Genomic DNA, 24,348 nt, shown 5'->3' with positions numbered 1-24,348 from the left:
ATATACAGGTACATATAACTCAAAAACCTTGGAGCCAGATGTGTTTCTAAATTCAGAATTTTAAATTTTACAATGCAATATAGACATACTATCTATTTTGTAACAGCCACAGCAGGATCTGTCATAGCATTCTGTTATTAAACAAATTAACATTTCTGCAACAAAATATATGACCTATTTGTACTACATGTTTAGGACAGTTTTGTTTTTCTTTTTTGTACCACTGAGTCATACACAAATTTAGTTTTTAGAGCCTTCCGGATTAGGCTTAATAATGGTAGAACTATATTAACTCATTCAACTCATAAAAGCCCATGAGATAAATAATATCATCCCAATTTCATAGACAGGAATACTGAGGCACAGGGACATTAAGTACCCGCCCACTGTCACAAAGCTAGTAAGCAGTGTAGCCAGGATTTGATCCCAAGCAGGTGATCTTCAGAGTCCGTGCACTTAACCACTATGTAATACTGCCTTTTAATGCACTTAGACATCCAGCAAATGGTATGTATAAGAGTTTACTATTATTTAGAGCTTTTGTAGTTGCCCTGAAGGCACTGAAGATTATTTTCCTAACTTGTTTTCGATAAACTAAAAATTGCTTGGGGCCAACAGTAGTTTTTGAAACATATTTTGTATAACTGAATCCTATAAACATAAGCAAAAATAGAATCAATGAGATATGTATGAGACGTCTCAATGCAAAATAAGAATTAAAAATTCAAATGTGAAGGCACAGCAATGGTAACATTTAGAAGACTCCAAACAAGCCAAAATTTAGAATATACATAAAATGCTAACATGATTGGAACAAAGGAACTAACCTGAATCACTCCAATCTCATTGAAGAAATCAGTGATACACTGATCCTGGTATCTAGGTAGGAAAAAATCTTGAGAAAATCTTAGCATTTGAACAATGAAAACTAGTTGAGAGCTTGCAAGTTTAAAGAACAAGAATTTGATCGGCATGATGTGCCAATCTTCTTCCACCTGTAACAATGTATCTTGTTCCTCCGCAATTATTTGGATTTGAGAAAAATAGAACCTTCAACACAAGTCAATACTACCTGCTTATATTACCTTCTGTAAGAGGCAAGAGATTTGGATTTTTAATAAGTTTTCCTACTTAAGAAACTAATAATAATATTCTGATCCTTAGAAATAGACTTCCCAGCTCACGTACAAGAAGAATTAAAAAATTCAACTTGCTCATTCTTTGCTTCATTGTCACAGGTGATTTATTAATAAAAAATCATTCAATGTCCACCCAATTCATTCACAGTTGTTAAAAGCATGGGAACTAAAGTCTGACAGACCTCAGTTCAAATCCCAGCTCCATCACTTTTCAGTGGAATGAATGGGGCAAAGAACTTAACCTGGGCCTCATTTTTCTGGTATGTAATGAATGACACAATACTATCACTACTTCACAAGGCTGTCATAAATGAGGAAGTCCATAGAAAGCACTAGTACAGAACAGCTACCACTGTTGTTGCCCATGTGGGTTAGCAATGCATATGATTTTAGCTGATTTGAGGGGTACATGTACTGAGGTAGGAAGAGAGACCAAGAGTTAAATTAATTTCAGAAGCAAATCACAGGAGTGGCTCTAAAAATAACACTTTTGAATAAATCAGTATCTCTAATTTACCCACAAGTGCCCAAACGTTTCCAAAATAAAAACTCTTGGTGTGTGTAAAATGATCTTACAATAGAATGTGCATAGCTGGAGACAGAGGAAACCAGAGCAATGTGGATGATCCCTCTTATTTAAAATTATGTATGACTCTCTTCCTGGCACAGAAACCATTATTTTGTCCTTTTAGCTTTTATTATTTCCTCTTCTTGGTTCTTCCAAGGCAGAGATAACCGATATCCATGTTCTTATGGGCTAAGATAGCAGGTAAGAGTGTAAAGGTAAACTGCTTTACAGCTAGCAGGTTAGAAAGAAAAGTAGTAGCTCTAAGAAAAAACAGTCGCAACACCCAGAAATATTCTACCTATTTTTTTGGAAATGTCAGTGATAGCGGCAAATCAAAGAGATGCACACAAATCTGGACAAGGAAGACTCAAAGTGCACCACGCAGATCAGATGTCAACTAACAGGCAGTAATACTGCTTTGGGTCAGTGACATCTCTCTCAAATCAGTGATCTAATCTGATATGTAGATAATTGGGGAAGGAGAAAAGGAAAGTAAAACAGGAAAAAATTGCCAAAAAATTTTAAGTATTGCACTAAATTAAAATTTCTATCAAAATTATTCATGATAGCATAGTGACATACTTTCACTTTAAATGTTTATTTGAAATTTATCCAGAAAATTTATCTAGGACAGATCAATTATTTTCTCCCCTGTCCTACATAGTTAGCCTGCTAAGAAAATACAAGTTTTTCCAGACTCAGGGAGACAACAGCAATGCTGATTCAATGTTATGTAGTTAGTGAACATCACAAACCAAAGGAATGAAATATTGGTGGGGAAAAGAAAAAAAAACTGCAGTTATAAGTGCAAACCATCCTTTCTCTTCCCTCCATATAAAGATAAAGAAAACAGATTTTTTTTTACAGTGGCCAGTAACTGCCTGTATGTTGAAGACTGAACTTGCTAGTTAGTAAGCAACTCTAAATGGGTTAGGACACATGACAGAAAATTATCAAAATTAACCCTGATGTTTCAAACCTGTGATAGAGCCATCTAAAGATATCACTTTACTTTATAGAATTCAAAGAAGATTATCCCATTCAAGATTCTTTGAAGACAGTAGAATTCTGGGAAGTTATCAAGGTGTAAATAATTATAGAAATCAGGAGAAAAGATAAAGAATCTAAGATTAAGAAAAAATGATATATAAAAATAGATTTTAAAAAAGTTTCTTCTGTATAGCACAGGAAACTGTTCAATATCTTGTAATAACCTTTAGTGAAAAAAATATGAAAACGAATATATATGTATGTATATGCATGAATGGGAAATTATGCTGTATACCAGAAATTGACCCATTGTAACTGACTGTACTTCATTAAAAAGGAAAAGAAAAATGAATTCAAAGACTAAACCTCAAAAAGGAAAATAAATACTAAGAGAAAAAAATGTACATTCTGAAAAACACAGAAAGGTATCTAGAGCACTAAGAAAACTGAAATTTGAAAAGTGAAAATGGGAGTTTAGAAAGAAAATGAAACAAATTAATAGCTATTATTAATTGAACTAGCAGAGAACAAGGATAAATTTAAGAGGCTTAAAATGAAGTTTTTTAACTTTCTGGAGGCTTATAAATTTTCATTACCTAGGGTGGTGAAGTGGTACTTGAGGGCAAGCAGCCTAACCTACTTCTCTAAAGAAGTTCCCTTCTTTACCCATAAATCTATTGCATTTAGACCAGGTAACGTTATATAACAGTCATGAATGTTAAGAACACCACTGACCCAGCAAAATCCTGAATCCCACATTCTTTATGCAAATCTAGCCAACTGGATAAACACACTTTAGATAATGTATCCTTTGATACAAAAACTAATACCAGAACTTTTTTAAAACTTCAGCTTCTATTATAGTAGTATCATTCTTAAAGGAAGAAAAAAGTTGCTTTTAAGTGGCAAAAATGTTTCCTTATTTAGAATCATGGACTTAAAGCTTTAAGACCCTATAGATTATTTATAGATAAAGGAACTAAGACCTAAGAAGGCTGTAAGCCTGTTGAAGATTATAAAGCTCATGGGTGGCAGAGAGAGAGACCTGACGGAGCCAGCAGTCTTGTCTGCTGTGGTGCCGTATGCCCACTGCATCATCTCTGTAGCAAGAGGCTCCTACCCCTAAGGATTCAATAGTACTGAGAAAATTTAACGTACAGAATCACTATCTTGATTCCTAAGGAGAAAATTTTAGAGATTCATACATGCAAGAACTTAATTTTGCCTTTTCCTTTCAGTGTCCAAGAACAAAAAGCAGCCTGTAGCGTAGCAGGCAGAAGGCCAAGTGAAAACGCCCACACGCCAGCAGCTCTGGCGTCACCCCACCTCTTTCTCCTTATGAACCCCCTTGATTTCACGTCAGATGACTAGAAGGAGCTGAATTCTCACTCTTTTTTTGGAGGCTGGTTTGCCTCCCATTTACCCTATCCTCAGGTAAATCTCTACATGAGGGTACAAAGTACTGCCTTGCCACAAAATGTTAGCGAGACCAATCTCTGGGGCATTATGGTTCAGAAATTATGATGAGAAAATGAAACAGACCCACAGGCCATCCATGGCCTATGCTTTGTAACAGCTTAGACTGCCAAGAATTTTAATCATAGAACACTTTTTTTTCCCCTACCTCAAAACTGTATTTATAATAAGTTCACCATTCAACCATTCCATAATTCCTTCATGAATGTTAATTTTCTCTCTCTGCTAGATAATAAACTCTCTGAAGTTAATGATCATATCTTTTAGTTTTTGTATTCCCATGGTATCTATTTATTCCAGAAAGAGAATAGATACTAAATATATACATATTAATTTAATTCCTCAGCAGCTGCCCTAAACCACTGAAACCAAAGTAATCATGTGGATGTGAGAAGAGAGGTTTTCTAATAAAGAAAAAAATAATACACAAAAACCAAAGCAAACCGCTAGTGCTGTCATTTCAGGAATCCTGCTGCGGCAAAAGCAGCAAGAAGTGGAGTCGGGCTTTCCTAAATTACCGTTTGCCCCAGCTTCACAAAATAGCCTTCAGTGTAAATCTGCAGCATGATGAACTCGGGTGTCAATGTTTTATACAGGAATTTGAAAGATAAGGACCAAAATTCTCAGTGCAATTACAAATACTTCCCATAAAAAGAATCAAATGGGAATTTCCTGTGATAAATAATTTTCAAAGAGTTCATTAAAAACTTAAGAAAAAGGTAAATAAACCAAACTTCTTATAGAAAAATTGTATTTACAACTCCATTCAAAAGCAGTTTTTAAAAGCAAACAATATAACACTGAAATTGAAAAATCTATGCTCACTCAAAGTTGCCAAGTCTAATAAATTATTAACAGAATACTGCATCAAAAATAAGGCAATAACCCAAGATATCCCATTAACAATTTCTCCACTCCCACAACTAGGTAGAATTAATCTATCTAGTAGCAAATGATACTTCATTCTATTTCAGCATGTCTGAAATCCTTAAGGACAGAAGTGATAAAATATGATCTTCATTCTTCATTAGACTCTTAGAACACTTGAAGGAAAATAATTTCTAAAGCACAAAGAGGTAAAGAGGTATAATCTCTCAAAAAGATGTCAGTGTTCAAAATTCAAGAATGCAATATTAATACACAATGGGCATTAGGTGAATATATGCAATATGTGATAGCAAATTAATTTATTTAGTACTTTTTCCATTCCATATCATCAGGAGGATTGATTTCAACTTTCCTTTTACCTACATCAGACCAGTTGGTACTCAAAACTGTACCACCAGACTCCATCTGCAATAAGAAAGAAAAATAGATTAATTCTTGGACCATAAAATTAAAACAATATTTTTCTTAAAATGTTCTAAGCATAGAGTCCCAAATATAAGCTCTGTTTGGCTCAATATACACAAGACAATATTCTGATTTAATCTTAGGCTTTCCAGATAAGTTACTATGTTTTGTAAAATCTGAAAAGGAAACTCTAGTTAGGTAGGGGCATCACGTCCCCATACACTGTCATATAAAGCACCATGTCTCCCTCTGCTAATCAGCATAAAGGTATACGTAGATGAAAATGAAACTGTCTCCCAAAGAAAATGGTAACGTAATCTCTTTTGCTGAGGATTGTAAAGACTAGGCAAAGAAACTTTCTAGTTGAACAGAACTTTTAAGAGCTCCTCTCCGTGTCAAATGCATGCAAGTGTATGGTGGAATTATTTTTAAATCAAGGTACACACACACAGATACACATAGTCAGTGTCTCAGTAAAGAACTGGTTATTTACTACCTACTGAATATAACACCTACCAACAGCCCTAGATGTTCATAAATACAGTAAAAAAATAAAGTTTGGGGTATTTATTATCTTAATGCAATAAATATTCACTGATTTGGATCACAGCAAAGATGATTAAAATCTAAGTATTTAAAAATAACCAGCTGTGTCATTGGCAAAATATACACCGGCACCTCAAAGTATCCCTGTTGCCCCACACTCTCTGCCAAGCGCCCTTTGCATGGGGTGCTCTTCTCCATCACCGTTCTTTTTATGTCTTTAGTTATCCTCCAAACATGACATGCCACCATCTCTCTGTGGCCTTCTTTGACCCTAGTCAGCAACCTATCTACTCTTGTAGGATTTGTCATCTGTGTGAGTGTTAATATAACATGTATCACAGTGCACTGTTAGAATTTTTAGGATCTGCCTCCTTATCCCTGCTTCCCACTCTTGGCTCCAAACTAAAGCTAGGAGCTCCTAAAACGCAAGGAGCGTATTTTACAAATACTTATATCCTAGATCTAAGTGCAGCAGCGTGGCACACAGTAGGCATCAAATAAAAAACTGAATACAATGAGACAAGTCTATATAATAAACTACTCCTAAGAGAACTGAAGGAAACAGATTTCATTTGTAATTTGATCATATTTGCTAATGACATTTATACTCTTGTCTCTTCTTACTGACTACAGTGCAACGGAGCATTTCCCTCTGATTATTTTGTACATGTTGGCTTTTGGTCTCAATAAGACTGAGAGATCACAGATGAGATAAGAGTCTTTTTTTTTTGTACAGGCATACCTTGTTTTATTGTGCTTCATTTTATTTCACTTTGCAGATACTGCGTATTTTACAAATTGAAGGTTTGTGGCAACCCTGCATCGAATGACAATACTGATGTCATTTTTCTAACATCATTTGCTCACTTTGTGTCTCTGTGTTGCATTTTGATAATTCTCACACTACTTCAAACTTTTTCATTGTTATTATACTTGTTATAGGGATCTGTGATCAGTGATTTTTGATATTACTACTGCAAAAAGACTACAACTTGTTAAAAACTCAGGTGATTAAGTTAGTATATTTTAGCAATGAAGGATTTTTAAATTAAGGTACAATCATTTTTTCTTAAGACAAAGTCACTGCAACGTAACAGACTAAAGTACAGTGTAAACGTAACTTTTATACGCACAGGGAAACTAGAAAAGTATGACTCAAGCGATACTGCAGTGTTCGCTTTATGATGGCGCTCTAGCGCCGAACCCGCAGCTCCCTGAAGTATGCCTGTATTTCCAGGAGGATAGCAGCCAGCCCTTGTTATGTTCTAGGTCGATGTTGCCAAACAGATGGCTTATTTTATGGGTGTACGTGGTTCAATTATAATTAGAAAAGTTTCTATATGAAAATGGATACAGACTCTATAATCTGTCTTTGAAATTTCATACACTATTTTGTTCAGCAAGCTCTTTAAGGTCAATACTGAAAGTGACTCCTCCTGCTGGAGGCATTAAGTAAATGCACTTCTTCCTATTATTCCCACTAAGTAAAACTAAAAATCTAAATGTTGTATAAATAACAAACATAAGGAGACTCTAAAAGGTGAAGAGAGGAAGACAAATCAGTGAGGGACCTTGGGACTCAAGGAACAACACTGGTGAATTTTTCAGGTTTTCTTTTTGCTTCATTTTTCCTTGAGTTGGAACTGAAGAAGCTGAAAATGCCAAAGGCAACAAAAAGAAAAAAACCAACAAAGGCCTGACTTCTCTATCCAAAGGACAAAGACAGACAGGAAGAGAGAAAACTTTCTGATAATAATCACTGTAGCTAAATACCACAGGAAAAACTGTGGCCCCATCCGCACCCAGGCCAGCGAAGGCTGAGTGAAGAGCCTAGACTTCCGCCCGTGCTAGGTTATCACAAGTCAGCCTCCTCTGTTGCCTGTGGCGTCAGTGGAAACCACACAGGGAACTGGAACTCCTCCCCGTTCCCAGCAGTTAATGAGAAGATATCCTGGCGTGTCTATGGAGGTGGAGTGGGGTACCTAGATTCCCACCTCCACCTGGCAATAATGAGGCAGTGACTGCTTCCTCTGCCGAAGTGATTGTCAGAGAAAGTGACCTAAGATGGAGAGTTTAAATAATATCTACAGTCTCACAGCATAACATGAAATTGTACAGGTTTCAACTCAATATCATTTGGCACTGATGAAAAACACAAAGATTATATTTTTAAAAAGAGAAGACAAACAACAGATGCTAATATAGAGAAGAGAGAGAAGCTAAAATTATATGACAAATTTTTAAAGCAGTCATGGTAAAAATGCTTTCATAAGAACCATGAACTATCTTGAAACAAATGAAAAATAGAAAACCTCAGCAAAGAAAGAGAAGACATAAACAAGAGTCAAAGAAAGTTTTATAACTGAAAAATACAACTGAAATAAAAAGGTGTCAGTGAATGGGCTCAAGAGCAAAAGACAGAACAGAGAAAAGAATCAGTGAATTGGGAAACAGAACAAGGCAAATCACCTACTCTGAATGATAGACAGAAAATAGAGATAAAATGAAGAGAGTCTCAGGGATGTGTCATGCTATAACAAAATACCTAACATTTGTGTCATCAGGTTCCAGGAAGAAGAAAACAAAGAAGGCAGGTCTGAAAAAAGCACTCAATGACATAATGAATGAAAATATCCCAAATTTGGCAAGAGACATAAACCTACAGATTCAAGAAACTGAGCAAATCCCAATCACTATAAACCCAAAAAGACCCCTGCCAAGACAGAATCTGTCATAGATCCACCCTGAAAGAATGCCCAAAGAAAGTTCTCTAAACAGAAAACAACAAAAAATGAAACCCTGAAAGTCAGAAAGAAAGGAAGGTAACAATATGGGTAAATACAATAGAGTCTGCTTTTCCCCTTAAGTTTTCTAAATTATGTTTGATGGTTGAGTGAAAATTATCACACTATGTTGTGTGATTTCTAAATGTATGTAGAGGAAATGTTTAAGAAAATTATATTATAAATGAGAAAGGGTAATGAGACATAAAGGGAGATAAGGTTTCCATACAGCACTCAAACTGTGAAAAAAAAAAATGACACCAGTAAGACCATCATAAACTATGTGTAATATAGCTAGTATAAAGTCTACAGCAACCACTAAAAATGCTATGCAGAGAAGATATACTAAAAAATACTATAGATAAATCAAGATGAAATTCTAAAAAATGTTCAAGGACCCATAGGAAGGCAGGAAAAACAAAAAGAGAAACAAAACACAGAACAAATAGCAAACAAAAAATTAAGTGATGGATTTAAGTCCTAACATACCAAAAATTACATTAAATTTAAGTAGTCCAAATACATCAATTAAAAGACAGAGACATGCAGAGCAGATTAAAAAAACACGACCCAACAACGTGCTGTCTTAAAGAAAGCCACTTTAAATACGACTTAGGCAGGTTGAAAGTAAACGGATGGAACATAATACATCATGCAAAAATTAACCAAAAGACACAGAATCATCTATATTAATATCAAAGCAAAGAAAATTACCAGAGCTAGACAATGACATTATATAGTGATACAAAGGCCAATCCACCATGAAAACATAGCAATCCTAAATGCATATGCACCAAACAACAAAGCAGTAAAATATGTGAAGCAAAAATTGACAGAACTTAAAGAAGAAATTGATAAACCCACAAATATAGCTGGAGACCTTCTCTCAAAAATCAATAGAACAGTATGGCAGAAAATCAGCATGAATATAAAAATTCAACTGAAATCAAAAAGATATACTGAACTGAATAAAAATGAAAATATAACATCAAAGTTTATGGCAGATAGCTAAAATTCTTCTGAGAGGATTTATAGCATAAGTGCATTTAACAGTAAAGAGAAAAAGGGTCAACAATAATCTAAGCTCACAACTGAAGAACATATTAAAAAAAGAATAGCAAAATTAACCAAAGCAAGCATAAGGAAGAAAATAATTAAAAGCAGAAATAAAGGAAATTTAGAACAAAAAATAGAAAAAAAGATTTTTAAAGATCAACAAAAGCTAACTCTTTGGGAAATAAAAAACTCAATAAAATTGACAAACTTCTAGCAAGACAGACAAAAAAGGAGAGAAGATACAAATTACCATATAGGAATGAAATGGGTTATAACCACAGACCTTGCAGACATCAAAGGGGCAGTTAAGAGAATCCTACCAACACAAAAACTTACACAAAATGGACCAATTCCTCAAAAACAAACCACCACAAGTCATTTACTATGAAACACATAATCTGAATAGTCCTATAAGCTATTAGGATAAAGAAATTCATAATTTAAAATCTCCCAAAAGAGAAATATCCAGGTCCATATGGCTTCAGTGGTTTAAAGAATCTTTAAAGACAAATTAACACCAATTCTACACAATCCCTTTCCCCACAAAAAAAAGAAGATGGAGCACTTTCCCAATTCATTCTACGAAGTATTACCTTGAAACCAAAACCAAAGACAGTATCAAAAAAGAATACTACAGACCCCTCATTAATAGAGACACAAAAATGCTTTTTAAAGTATCTGAAAATAGAATTGAGCAATATATAAAAAGAATTATACACTACAACCAGGTGGAGTTTATCCCAGGGATGCAAGGCTGGTTCAATAGTAGAAATCAATCATATTAATCACATAAAATCACCACTTTAATGGGTTAAAGGAAAAAAAAATCACCTAGTCATATTAATCAATGCAGAAAAAGCATTTGACAAGTTGAGTCATTCATCATAAAAATCTCAGAAAAACAAAAATTAGAGCAAAACTTTAACCCGATAAAGCATCTACAAAAAACTTACAGCTAACATTAAGACTAAATGGCTTTTCCCTTAAGAGGGGAACAAGGCATGGATGTTCACTCTCACTAATCTTACTCAACATAGAGCTGGAAGTTCTAGCCAAGGCAATATACCAAGAAAAGGAGATAAAAGGCATGCATAATGGAAAGGAAGAAATTAAATTGTCCCTATTTGAAGATATGATTGTCTACATAGAAAATCACAGGGAATCTACCAAAACATTTCCTGTAACTAGTAAGTGAGTTCAACAAGGTCACAGAATATAAAATAAACATTAAAAAAAAAATTGTATTTCTAGATACTAGCAACAAGTACATGGATACCAAAATTAAATACATAATACCATTTACAATCACTCAAAAAAAAGCACTAAATACTTATGTATATCTAGTAAAATATGTGCTAGATTTATATGTTGAAAACTACACAACACTGATGAAAGAAATCAAAGATCTAAGTAAGTGGAGCTGGAAGATACAACACAGTAAAGAGGTTTAATCTCTCCAAACTGATAACACAGTTTAATGCAATTCCTAACAGGATGTTTTCCCACGTTAGACAAAATACTCCAAAATTTATATGGAAAGGCAAAGAAACCAGAATATCTAAAACAACTTTGAAAATGAAGAATAAGCAGTTCCTCAAAGCTATCTGGAAGGCTGTCTCCCAAGCGACAGTCCTCAGTAAGGTCTTCAAATAAAACTTAACTCAGACACAGACACACACACAGAAAATGAAGAATAAAGGAGGAACGAATCTGCCCAACCTCAAGACTTAAAGAGCTACAGTCATTGAGAGAGGAATCAACATGCAGAACAATGGAAAAGGAAACCTAGAAATACACTGACACAAATATGCTCAACTGAATTTTTAGAAAGATGAAAGGCAATTCAATGGAGGAAAGATAGCCTCTCAACTGAACATACTTTGGCCAAAAAAAAGAACCTCAACCTACATCTCACCTTTTATATAAAAACTGACTCAAAATGGATCATACGTATTTAAATGTAATAAGTAAAACTATACAACTTTTATTAAAAGGAAAAACACAGATGAAAATCTGTGAGATCTAGGACTAGGCAAAGAGTTCTGAGACTTGACACCAAAAGCATAATCCATAAAAGGAAAAATTAATAAACTGGATTCCACCAGAATTAAATGCTTTGGCTTTGCAAGATTGTTAAGAAAAGGAAAAGAAAAGCTACGGACTGGGAGAAAATATTTGCAGACTACAAATCTGATAGGCTTGCCAGATTAGTGGTTGCCAGGCACTAAGGAAGGGCAGGAATGAAGGGTGTGGGTATGGCTATAAAATAACAACAATGAGGGAGTGTTGTAGGAACAGAAATGTTTCGTATCTTAACTGTCAATATCATTGTTGCGATATTGTACTATAATTCTGCAAGATCTTTCCACTGGGGAAAACTATACAGGATATAAGGGATCTCTCTGTATTACTTCTTCCAACTGCATGTTGAGTCTCCAATTATCTCAAAATACGAAGTTTAATTAAAAAAAATTTTAAGGCAACAGTAATAAGCAGTCATGATCAGTTACCACATGGTAACTTATGCAAACTATCTAAGCCTCAAACACACTCATTACCTATTTATTTATTTTAATTATTAAATATTAACTTGGCTTCTCTACTGTAAATGTAAATGCTTTAAAAGAAGACAGTGATGTTTCCAGGGCTACTGACAAAAATGGTTACATCTTCAAGCAAAATCTACATAGTTCTACAGTGCTGACTTGTCTTAAAATCTCAAAACTTAAGAATTCAGGTGGTATTCATGCCCTGGCAAAAAGCCTGAATTTTCTTAACCAACAGAGAAATTACTAACAAACCAATGAATAATTAATGTGCACCTTCGACTTGCCACACACTGCTCTGGAAGGTTCCCTTCCATATTCTTCATCTCTGACACTGAGATTGCACACGACTCTAGAAAGTATGCATTGGAAGCTCACCCAGCTACTGTGACAAGTCCAACTGGAATAATTCCGTGTCACCCACTGTGACCTTGGTTAAGTCTCCTAAGTTCTAACTCACTGATACAAAAATTTATTTGGAATATATTACTTGTTTCTCACCACAAGTTTCCAACTTCCTCAATAATCACTCTAAGTTTAGAGCAAGAAGAAATGTTCAGACAAGCCTATTCAAAAGGGTTTTCCAACTACAGCATTTGATCTCCAATTACATACTCATCACTCTTTCTTTTTCTAATTTCTGAAATTCACTATTACAGCAGATTTTCTTAAAGTTTATGTTCTTACAAATGATTTGTTCATGGCACGTTTCACTTCATCAGAACCATCTGAATAGATCTGCTGAAATAATTTGTTTAAAGCTGCATCTCCCTCCAACTTCTCATTCTTTTCTTCTTCTTTGATCTCACCAACCAGTTTATCCCAATTTCTTGTATAATGAGATGATGATGGATATAGATTCTTTACATCTATGGAGTAAAAAAAGACAGAAATGATTAATCAAGCATTGATTATGTCAAGAACATGGTAAACACTGTGACCATGAGTATACAACATCTTAGCAAATAGTTTTAAGTCAATGAATTTCATGTTTGTAATAAATGTCTTTCTGATTTATACATTGATAATTAAGAAAACTGAATCATTATGAAATTAGCATAATGTAAAATCTGGAAATTTGTAAATCTGTAAAATTTGAGCAAAATAACTCAAAGTGTAAACTTCTGGTACATTATGTAAAATTAGATTAAAAACCAGATCCTTCATGTTAATAGTGAAAGAAACTGAGTGAGAAGAATACAGGAACTTTTATGCTTACAGAAAAGTTGCAAAGATAGTACTAAAAATTCTAAAAATAGTAGCTTTTTAAAAAAAGATGCTTCATTCAGAAATTTCTCTAAACAATTTTTTTCTGGTCAGGATGACAGAATAGTAGCACCACGAGCTCACCTCCTCTCATGAACACATCAAAACCACAACTGACTGCTGAACAACCATCGACAAAAAAGATTGGAATCTGCCAAAAAAGATCTTCCAAACAAATTTTTAATAAATGCTAAATATCTGGCTTCTTCTGAGGTGCTTGTATTTTTCAGAGTAGAAATAAACTAAAAATAATGGCATGCCATTTGACAGTAAGTTAAGACTTCATCCTCTCCCCAAGATGAAAATACTAGATTACTTCAATAGGAGGTAACAATAAAGAATTCTTGAATGTTGAAAAATACTACTTGAGATGATCTAGAGTTCAATGTCCACGTCACGCCAATGTCCACATCACGCACACACAGAAAATAGTAACATTTGTAGGGCACACTAGGATAAATACAGGCTGCTTGCAGCCAGGAAGGCAACCAGCCCAGGGACTCAGGGCACTGCCAAAGCTGCCCCAAAGACCAAAGGAATCAAGATCTTGGCACACAAATAATTAAAAATTACTCAGGTTACCTGAGAACTAAGAGCAGTTTTGCTCACTATTTAATGGAAATATAATGTAAGCCACAAACGTGAGTTACATATATAATTTAAAATTTTCTAGTAGCCATATTACTAAAAGAATCAGGTGAAATGCATCCTAATATTTTATTTAGCCTAATATATCCAAAATAGTATTTCAACATGAAATCAAAATAATATTAAGATATTGTATATTCTTTTTTTATCCTAAATCTTCAAAATCTGGTGTGTATTTTACGTTTCGAGCACATCTCAATCCAGACTAGTTATATTCCACGTGGTCAGCAGGTATACGTGGCTAGCAGCTACTACACTGGACAGTAACAGCTATAGAGCTTTTTAAAAAAAAGATTCAAAATGTCCTTACAAATATATTAGGACACATTAATGCTAGTCTCAATGCTCCTCTTTCACCACTGCCTCTCCATATATCCCTTTTCTCAAAATAGTTGAGAAAGTACTGATTGCTCATTCTGTTCTTCCATCCTTTCTTCTCACCTGTAAACCAACTCTCTCCCTGCCCATCCCCCCTCCCCAACAAAACAAAACCACAACACACCACAGTTTTATTCAGGACAAGAATATTGTTTTCCAGATTTTATCTACCCTTCCTCTACCAGTAATCTCCTCTATCTTCTATACACTTTCACTAGTAGTCAAGAAAACAAAAAAACGCATGCTATGGTAAATTAAGAACCTAGAAAACGTAGGTTTAATTAATCCTAGTGCTGATCCCCAGATGAGAGCACGGTTTTAATCTCCATTTTACAGATAAGAGAGCTGGCCCACACAGGTTAAGCAACCTGCCCTTATCTGCAGTCTCCAGCTTGCAGTACACAAAAATCTGACAGGCACATTAACTCCTTACAAAAAACGTTACAGGTCAGAAGGAACAGCATCTTGAATACCCAAGGTACTGAGTTTAGGAAAAAAACTGTAACTATAACACTAAAAAATCTTTATATTTAATCTCAGAAAAACATTAACACCTGCAGACAGCAGATGAACTACTGAGGAATGAGTAACCTAACTTTCTTGCTCATTCACTGCAATACTGAGAAACTGCAAAGATACTCATGTTGGCAGAAACTTTCCACTGTTAGAAAATGCAGCAACAAGCAGTATCACACAGAAGGACCAGACCCGGACTCTGAAGACCTAGGTTTAGTCCTAGACAATGAAAACCGCTAGGTAAGCTTAAGTATGTTGCTTAACCTTTCTGTGCCTGTAATACAGGAAGAATAATACTACTATATAGGGCTGTACTCAGAATTAGGTGAGATATTACATTTAAAGTATTTGTTTCAAAAAACATTTTGAGCTATACAGTTTATATATATACATATATATACATACATACATATATATACACACACACGTATATATACATACATATATACATAAAATCTCTGGGAGTCAGCCGCAAGAGGAGCACATAACATCTTTACCCTATCTTTCACAAGTGGGAAGCATAAACTGAATAAGCTTATATACCAGCTTGAAATATTTCCATTCTTAAATATTATCTGCAGGTGTCAATTCCCTGGTCTTGCTAATTACACTGTATGTTAGTTACCATATTATCATGCAGGAAAGCTGGGTGAAGGGCACATGGGAAGTCTATTATTTCTGCAACCTCTGTGAGAATCTAAAATTATTTAAAAATAAAATTTAAAAATGAATGATCTGTTGGCTAACTTAGTGTTTTCAAAAAGGTGCCACAGGAAAATGTAGTTTTCTGTTATAGAAGAAAGTAGTGAAAAATCTGAAAGTAGCTGAAATGCAAATTTACCTCGTTTCAGTCATCAAATCAGAGCATTATCTCTAATCAAAAGGAATCTTCTCTCCATTCATTAATGAGACCACTGTTGTAAAATACAGTCTTAGATTATAGTTCTAAGATCATTCTACAGACTAATCATTCCGTTAGAAAAACACCTATCTGCCTATTGCCTATGCTTAGAACTGACCCCAACATAAAGCAGTCGGTCCCTTAAAGGGTTAAGCAGCCATCCTAGCTTTCTACTCTACTTCTAGGCTTGCCTTAGGCTTTCAATGAGCTGTCTGCCTCCACCTCTTAGTAATACAGTGAAATGGGCCAGATACTTTTCTCTGTGAAACCCCGAAATTCCAGGAAGTTAGAGGTGACAATACTAGAAGAAACAAAAAGGAATAAATAAAAGGGAAGAAGGGAAGAGGAGGAAAGTATCAGCAGAGTAAACTACTAATTCACTTAAAATACAAAAAGCAGCAATAGGAAAGGCCAACACACAAAAACAAACAATCCCAACTAATGTCATAAACTGACACAGTAAACAATACACCCCAATCCCCTCTGGGCTTGTGCTGCCATTCATTTGTATGCTTACAAGTTAGAACCTTCATAAGAAAGGCTACTTGGTATTCATTACAGAGAAACAGCATTACACCCAATGTATCTTATCTTGGGAACATAAATAATGAAAGTAGAAAGAATGCTCATGACTATTTAATTTCAACTATATAACACAGTATGAATGTAAAGCTCATCAAGGCCAGAAAACAAACCTGCTGTGAACTGTTTTGGGTGAGGCACATCTCCTTGCCCCTCTAGCTTTTCCCATCTCACAGCCTCTGGCTTTTTCATTTTAATTTCAATCTGGAAGAAACACCAAATAAAATCCATATTCAATGTAAAATACACAAAACAGTGGAAAAATGCAATTTCCTTAAGTCATCAACATTTTATAAGAATTAGTAGTGTCCTTGAGACAGTTTCCTCAAATTATCCAAAGTTTAATTTGAAGAACTTTGAAACATTCTGTTTCTACTTAAAAGCCACCCTTCAAAACAACATACAGGGAACTGTATTTAATATCTTACAGTAAACTATTATGAAAAAGAATATGAAATGGAATATATGTATATACATGTATGACTGAAACATTATGCAGTGCACCAGAAATTAACATAGCATTGTAAACTGACTCTATACTTCAATAAAAAAATATATATATACATACACACTATAAACTACAATCATGAGTAGTCTTGAAATCCATATGCTTTTTTCCGCCTAAAGCAGTGTTCTCAACCAGGGGTGATTCTGTCCTCCCTGGGGACATTTGGTAATGACTTGAGATACTGCTGGGTCATCACAACTGAGAGGTGAGGAGAGGCTTAGGGGTGCTGTTAGATATCCTACAACATGCAAGGTAACTTCCCCATGACAAAGAATTATCCAGCCCAAAATATTAACAGTACCCACTACTGAGAAACCCTGTTCTGAAGGAAATACTGTATTTGCATGTACACTGACCTGTTTTAGAGTAGAGAAATTCATTCCATTGTATAAAAATAATAAAGTGAAACTGAAGGCAGTCAACAGTTAGATCCCTTAAACTATAACTTGCTTAATAAATAGTATCCTGTCACCTGCTTTCACTGACTAAGCTTGCTTTAATTGTTCTTGCAAACTGCATACCTCCAAGTTTCACATAGCTTGGACAATATATCACAAGACTCCTCTAACTACTCCCTAGACATGAAACGTCTCTGACATGTGGGTCGTCATAGTGATGGTAACTGCTTTTCAGGAATATGGAGCTAGTTTTGCCAAGCTCAAACTGGTTAAGACCACTGACAACTCAACTGGGCCTCCTCGAGGGTCTCATGGATGACTTTTTGACATAAGAGGCCCCAAAACTCCACCCTTAGATCATGCTAATGTCGCCATTTTCTGAACATGCGAACCATGAAAAAGCTTGTAACTCAGATATGCCTGCGCAGAGCCCCAATTACTTCACTTTTCCTGCCTCCTACCATCATTCCCCACACCTCAGACCACCTTGCTTCCTCATCCCATAAATAACCCAAGCCCCTGGCCTCTGCAGAGGCAGATCTGAGATCTGTTGTCCTGCCTCCTCATTTGGTTGCCTCATGAATAAACCCTTTCTCTTTTGCAAACCTTGGTGCCTCATTGTTTGGCTTGCTGTGTGCTGGGTAAACGAACCTGGTTTGATAACAAAAGTAATGTTAACATTTTTACAATCATTCATTCTATAATTATTAAACACCTACTGTGCACAAGGTGTAGTCTTCAGGAATGCGAGGGATTTTTAAAATATTAAGTGTCCTTGACCATTCAGTAGTATGTGAGATACCTGGAGAAAGTTATTCAACAGGCAAAAAGCTCAGGAGAGATCTCACCTGGCTGTGAGCAGGAAAGGTTTCAGGCACCCTGAAGGGCAATAACTGGAAACCTTTCTACTACCTGCATTTAGGGAAAGAATCCTTAAAAATCTGCATTTAAAAATACTTAAGTGAAACACTAACAGAATCTGCCAATATTTTCAGTCAGATATGAAGTGACAGCATGGAAGGGTTGTGGTCTGAGTACTTCCTTCAGGTGCATAAAAATGTAACAAAAAAAGTCTTTATGAAAGCAAAACATGAAACAAATCTCACTGGAAAAGCGGCAAAAGATTAGTATTTTTAATATAATTTACATGCTTAAATTCTACATAAATAAAAACAGGATCTCCAGAATTCCCTAAAATGAACTATGATAAATTTTTATAAAGTAGAATACTACCAATATTTTCTCATACACAGTATTAACTGAGAGTACTCTGGTAATTTTAAGTTGTCACTGCCAGGATATTTATCAAAAAGAGACAGAAATGTAATAGCTGGCAATGACACAGCAACAGTTACTGAAAAGGACTATTAACTTCATGCTGAATTTAAAACTCCATCTTGCTCCTTTAACTTTCACCTCATCTAGAATGCAGACCTCACAAACAGTGTGTACATCAACACCATCCTTAACTAACCTCAGCCACAGGGCACCCTACTTCATACCTCACATCCCTGTGCTAAGCACCGCCTAAAAAAGTGCCTTGTTTCACCTGAAGAGCAGCACGCACTAGCTCTCACATCTACTGAAAACCACTATAACCTATGAACAAATAGATCTTTATAAAGCCAAAATCAAAGCTCTAAGTTAACAACCTGTTTCAACTGAGACACGCTGAAAATGATTGAAAAATGATTGAAAACTTGAAAATGATTCTGACAGATTCTTCTCGAATTATACCAGTCCAACTTCAGATATTTTTATTATGACCATTAATCAGCTATTCTATTTTCATTTTATTCAAAAATAACTTAAAATTTCACTTTGAATGCTTCTCTCATATGCACAGGGAAGGCTTTCAATGTGCCGTAATATTCCAAAGCAGTATTCACAGACTACTACTAAGAATCCCGGCTGTGCTGGATTGTCAGTTCTCAACATTATGTGTGCTACCATCCACTTCCAAGGTCTCCTGCGCACAGCAGGGAGTTTAACTTCTTCCAACGGAAGGAACTTCGGATTTAAAGAGAAGCCATTACTCCTACAGGGTCATGGCCCCCATATATCACCTTCTTAAAAGAGGTAAGCAAGTGCCCACTTACTATGACAGATCCATGGGGAAGGAATCTTTCCCAGAGACTAGAGAGCTATGCAGTTTACCAGTAAACATTTTTTCCTGGAAAACGTGAGACCCAACTGTTTCAAGGCTACAGTCATTAAATAAGTGTCCCCTCAGCTTTGGAATGTAGCTTTCCCAACATTCTCCCACTCAGCTCTCTGCACATCTAACTGCTGCATTGAAACCCTTTGTCCAATATTAGAATAGCTCATTCAGTCTTCTTGAGGCCAGATTGAACATCTATTATCTTTATTTTTTACAGTCAAATCGTTTCATAGTTTTTTAAATGCAGAAGATGGTCATAAATGAAGAGGAACTGTATAATCTTCTCCAAAGTTCTAATAGCTCAGTACAAGCATTTACTGAGTGCCTACTCTGAGCCAGGCACTGTGCCTGTGCATAAGGTCACCACCTCTATTCTTCTTGAAGAAATCAATCAGAAGAGACAGTCCCATAAACAAAAAAATTCCAGTATACATCATCTGTAGTGACAGACCTAAGTTTTGGGAAATCTAATTATCTGGAAGGAAGTATGCCAAAATGTCATTGGTAATGAGACTGAGTGATTACTTTCTCAGCTCCCTTATATGTTTCCAAATTTTCTATGATATACATTTATTACTTTCATAACCTGAATAAAAATCTAAATAATCAGGATTAAGAAATAACAGAGAGAAGCAAGATGGAGGAGTAGAAGGACGCCTGTAGTTCACCCTCTCCCACAAATACATCAAAACTCACATCTATGGACCTACTCAGCCAACCAGAGCACCTGCCGAACTCCGACAGAACATTGCCCTCTTCGAAAGACAAAGACGCCAAAAATCTGGTAGGAGTAAAGGAAAAATGAAAGAAGAAAAAGCAAAACAGTGAGGGACCAGTCCCGCGGGGAGGGAGCAGCAAAGGAGGACCGGCGCTCATTCGCTGGGTCTCCCCTCTCCAACGGAGAGGCCAGCAGAACGGAGAGGGAGCCTCCGAGGCTCAGATCTGCCCTGAGCACCCCTTGACCAACAGAACTGAATTAAAAGGGCACAAAGGGTCTCCGCGACACCCAGCCCAACATGCGAGCCAGCAGCTGGGGCCACCTGAGCCAGGCGGAGGACTGGGATGGCTGCACTGAGGCAGCCCCGGGGGACTGCAGGGTGCTGCGTGCCATGACTGGGAGGGGATACGGAGCAGAACCACCTCAGCCCCCCATAAATTGCGAAAAAAGCAAAGCAACATGGCTGGGTGTGCCCTGGGGGGAGGGGCGCCATAGCCTTTGTCTCCTCAGACCCACACCACCATTACTGGTGCTCTTCACGAGAAGAGAGACGGGGCACAGCCACAGCCACCACCTCCCCCTGTGTGCAGCGCCCAGGTGGGGGCGGGACTGAGACATGAATCCACACCCCAGGGCTCCGCAACCTCCTAGGCAGGACTGAGACTTGTTTACAGCTCCAGGCAGATAGGATCTTTCTGCCCTGGCACCTCAGAGAACTCATGCCGCCAAGACAAACAAGGAGCTGAGATTTGGCACGGAGTAGGGGCGGGGCTGTTCCACAGCATTCCCCAAGACCACCTTCGGAGCATCAACCCGAGGCAGAGTGAGCAGCGGCAGAGAGCAGCTGAGCAACCAGCGCTGCAAGAGGGCGGGTGGCCAACTGCCTTCCTGACAGGAAGGCAGCACCTGACCACAATGCTGGGAGAGGGCACAATCCGCCCACCTGCCTCACCAGAGCGCAGCATCTGACTGCAGCATTGGGAGGGGGAGTGATCCACCTGCCCACCGGGTGAGAGCTCAGCACCTGACCCAGTGTTGGGAGGGGGCGCGAATCTGCTAGCTGACAACCACTGGGAGCAACACAGACGAGGGCACCAACACGGGGCCTCTGGAAACAGCAAGCTGAGTTCCCGGAACAGGGCGAAGACAAAAAGAACTCTCGATAAAATCATTAAGCGCACACCGTCTCCAGGAGAACTAGATAACTGATACTCCTTAAGCAACAGTGCCAGAGAGATATGAGAAACATGAAGAAGCAGAGGAACCACTCCCAATTAAAAGATCAAGAGAAATCCCCTGAAAGCACAATCAAGGAAATAGACATTGATGGCCTACTAGATCAAGATTTCAAAAAAGGAGTGATCAAAGCACTGAAGGAACTAAAAGAAATAGTGTTTAGAGACATAAAATATGTCAAAAACGAAATAGAAGCTATAAAGAAGAACCAAGTAGAATTAGTAAACTCATTTGCTGAGATGAGATCTGACCTAAAGGCTGTACAAAGCAGGCTAGATAATGCAGAGGAACGAATAAGTGACCTAGAAGACAGGACAACAGAAAGCACCCAATCAGAACAGCTGAGAGAAAAACAAGTGAAAACAATGAAAACAATATAAGGGACCTATGGGATAATATAAAGAATGCCAATCTTCGCATAATAGGGGTTCCAGAAGGGGAAGAAAGAACAAAGGGGATTAAAAAGGTATTGGAAGAAATCATGACTGAAAACTTCCCAAACCTAAAGGAAATAGATATCCAAGTACAGGAAGCTCAGAGGGTCCCAAATAGGAAGAACCCAAACAGACCCACACCAAGACATATCATAATCAAGATGGCCAGAGTCAAGGATAAATAATCCTAAAGGCAACAAGAGAACAACAAAGAGTAAGTTACAAGGGAACCCCCATAAAGGCTCTCAGCTGATTTCTCTACACAAACACTACAGGCCAGAAGGGAGAAGTAAGATATATTCAAAGTCCTGAATGAAAAAAAGATGCAGCCTAGGATACTCTATCTAGCAAGGCTATCCTTTAGAATAGAAGGAGAGATAAAGATCTTCACAGACAAGCAAAAACTAAAAGAGTTTAGCAACACTAAACCCATGCTAAAAGAAATATTGACAGGTCTACTCTAAATTGAAAAGAAGCAGGATGCTACAAAAATGAGAAACTCGTAACTGGAAAGGAGATAACTGCCATGAATTACAAAAAGAATAAATACAAAATTGTAAAAGGAGACATCTAAATCATTAAGAGTGGGAGAGGGAAGCAAGGAAAGCCACTGTGGAAAACAGTATGGAGATTCATCAAAAGACTAGGAATAGACTTACCATATGACCCAGGAATCCAGCTCCTGGGCATAAATCCAGAAGGAACCCTACTTCAAAATGACACCTGCATCCCAATGTTCATAGCAGCACTATTTACAATAGCCAAGAGATGGAAACAGCCTAAATGTCCATCAACAAATGACTGAATAAAGAAGATGTGATATATTTATACAATGGAATACTATTCAGCCACAAAAACTGACAACATAATGTCATTTGCAGCAACATGGATGTTCCTGGAGAATGTCATTCTAAGTGAAGTAAGCCAGAAAGAGAAAGAAAAATACCATGAGATCGCTCATATGAGGAATCTAAAAAAACAAAACAGAAATACAAAACAGAAATACAAAACAGAAACAGACTCATAGACGTAGAATACAAACTTGTGGTTGCCAAGGGGGCGAAGGGTGGGAAGGGACAAACTGGGATTTTAAAATTGTAGAATAGATAAACAAGATTATACTGCATAGCACGGGGAAATATATACAAGATCTTGTGGTAGCTCATAATGAAAAAAAATGTGACAATGAATATATATATGTTCATGTATAACTGAAAAATTGTGCTCTACACTAGAATTTGACACAACATTGTAAAATGACTATTACTCGATAAAAAATGTAAAAAAAAAGAAATAGAAATGAAATGTATTGAGTACTTATTACATACCCTATGTACTAAGTGCTTCATATATATCCTCTCACTTAACAGAAAAACCCTTTAAGAGAAGAAAAGCATCCATATTTTAGAGATGACAGAACCAAGAAAGAATAACTTGCTGGAAGGGTCTTTTACTGCTAGAAGTTTTACTCATTTTATAACCTCAGAAATAAGTAGAGGCTGAGAACAAGTCAAAAACAATCAGTTGTGTAATTTCAGAAAGAAAAGAGTCACAAACGGGTGTCACTTGTTGGATGTATGACTAATCTCACTGAGCTTCAGTTTCTCCTGTGAAATGGGATTAAGAGGGAAGGGCTACCTCTCTTAGGGTTATGAGGATAAAATGAAACCATGCATGAAAAAAATACAGTATCTTCATCATTATTACAATTAGCTAAAAAATCTGAGCAAATTATTTCACATCTATGGGTTCAGTTTCCATATCTGTAAAAAGGTAATAACAATACCTACACCATGCTATAAACGTGAGGATTACATGGGATAACACACAGCAATCAAAACAGTTACTACAACTTTCCAAAGGTCAAACAATACGGCACTGGCTAAACAAGCTACAGTAAATGTATGTGATGAGATATTTGCTATAAAACATTTAAGGGCATGAAAAAATATCCATAATGCATGGCTAAGTCTAACAAGACAGGTACAGATAGCATGGACAGTAAAATCCTTTTCTTTCGAAAAATATGAATATACGTAACAGAAAAGGAGGCAAGAATACACTCCAAGACTTACAATCTGTGAATATCAGCAACTAGTCAGTTATTTAAAAAAAAACAAAAAACTATTACCACCACCCCATATCAAAAAAAATAACAAACCAATAATCCAAACCCCTCCCCAACATCTGTGTGTTTACAAAAGT

General features: G+C 36.5%; 1 protein-coding gene across 1 annotated transcript in view; it reads right to left on the bottom strand.

The window, feature by feature from the left end:
* Nucleotides 1-5,343: 5,343 nt before the first annotated feature.
* Nucleotides 5,344-24,348, bottom strand: part of SUGT1 (SGT1 homolog, MIS12 kinetochore complex assembly cochaperone) — a 37,439-nt gene continuing 18,434 nt past the window's right edge. Inside the window, exons 11-13 of the mRNA XM_006215567.4 lie at nt 16,802-16,892; nt 13,085-13,266; nt 5,344-5,466 (exon numbers count right to left, since the gene is read on the bottom strand). Of these exons, the coding sequence (XP_006215629.2) occupies nt 5,365-5,466; nt 13,085-13,266; nt 16,802-16,892 (375 nt within the window). The 3' untranslated portion in view covers nt 5,344-5,364. The remainder of the gene's footprint in view (nt 5,467-13,084; nt 13,267-16,801; nt 16,893-24,348) is intronic.

This window comes from Vicugna pacos, chromosome 14 (assembly GCF_048564905.1).
Source record: "Vicugna pacos chromosome 14, VicPac4, whole genome shotgun sequence".
Classification (NCBI taxonomy): Eukaryota; Metazoa; Chordata; class Mammalia; order Artiodactyla; family Camelidae; genus Vicugna; species Vicugna pacos.
This window is presented reverse-complemented; position numbering and strand designations above follow the sequence as displayed.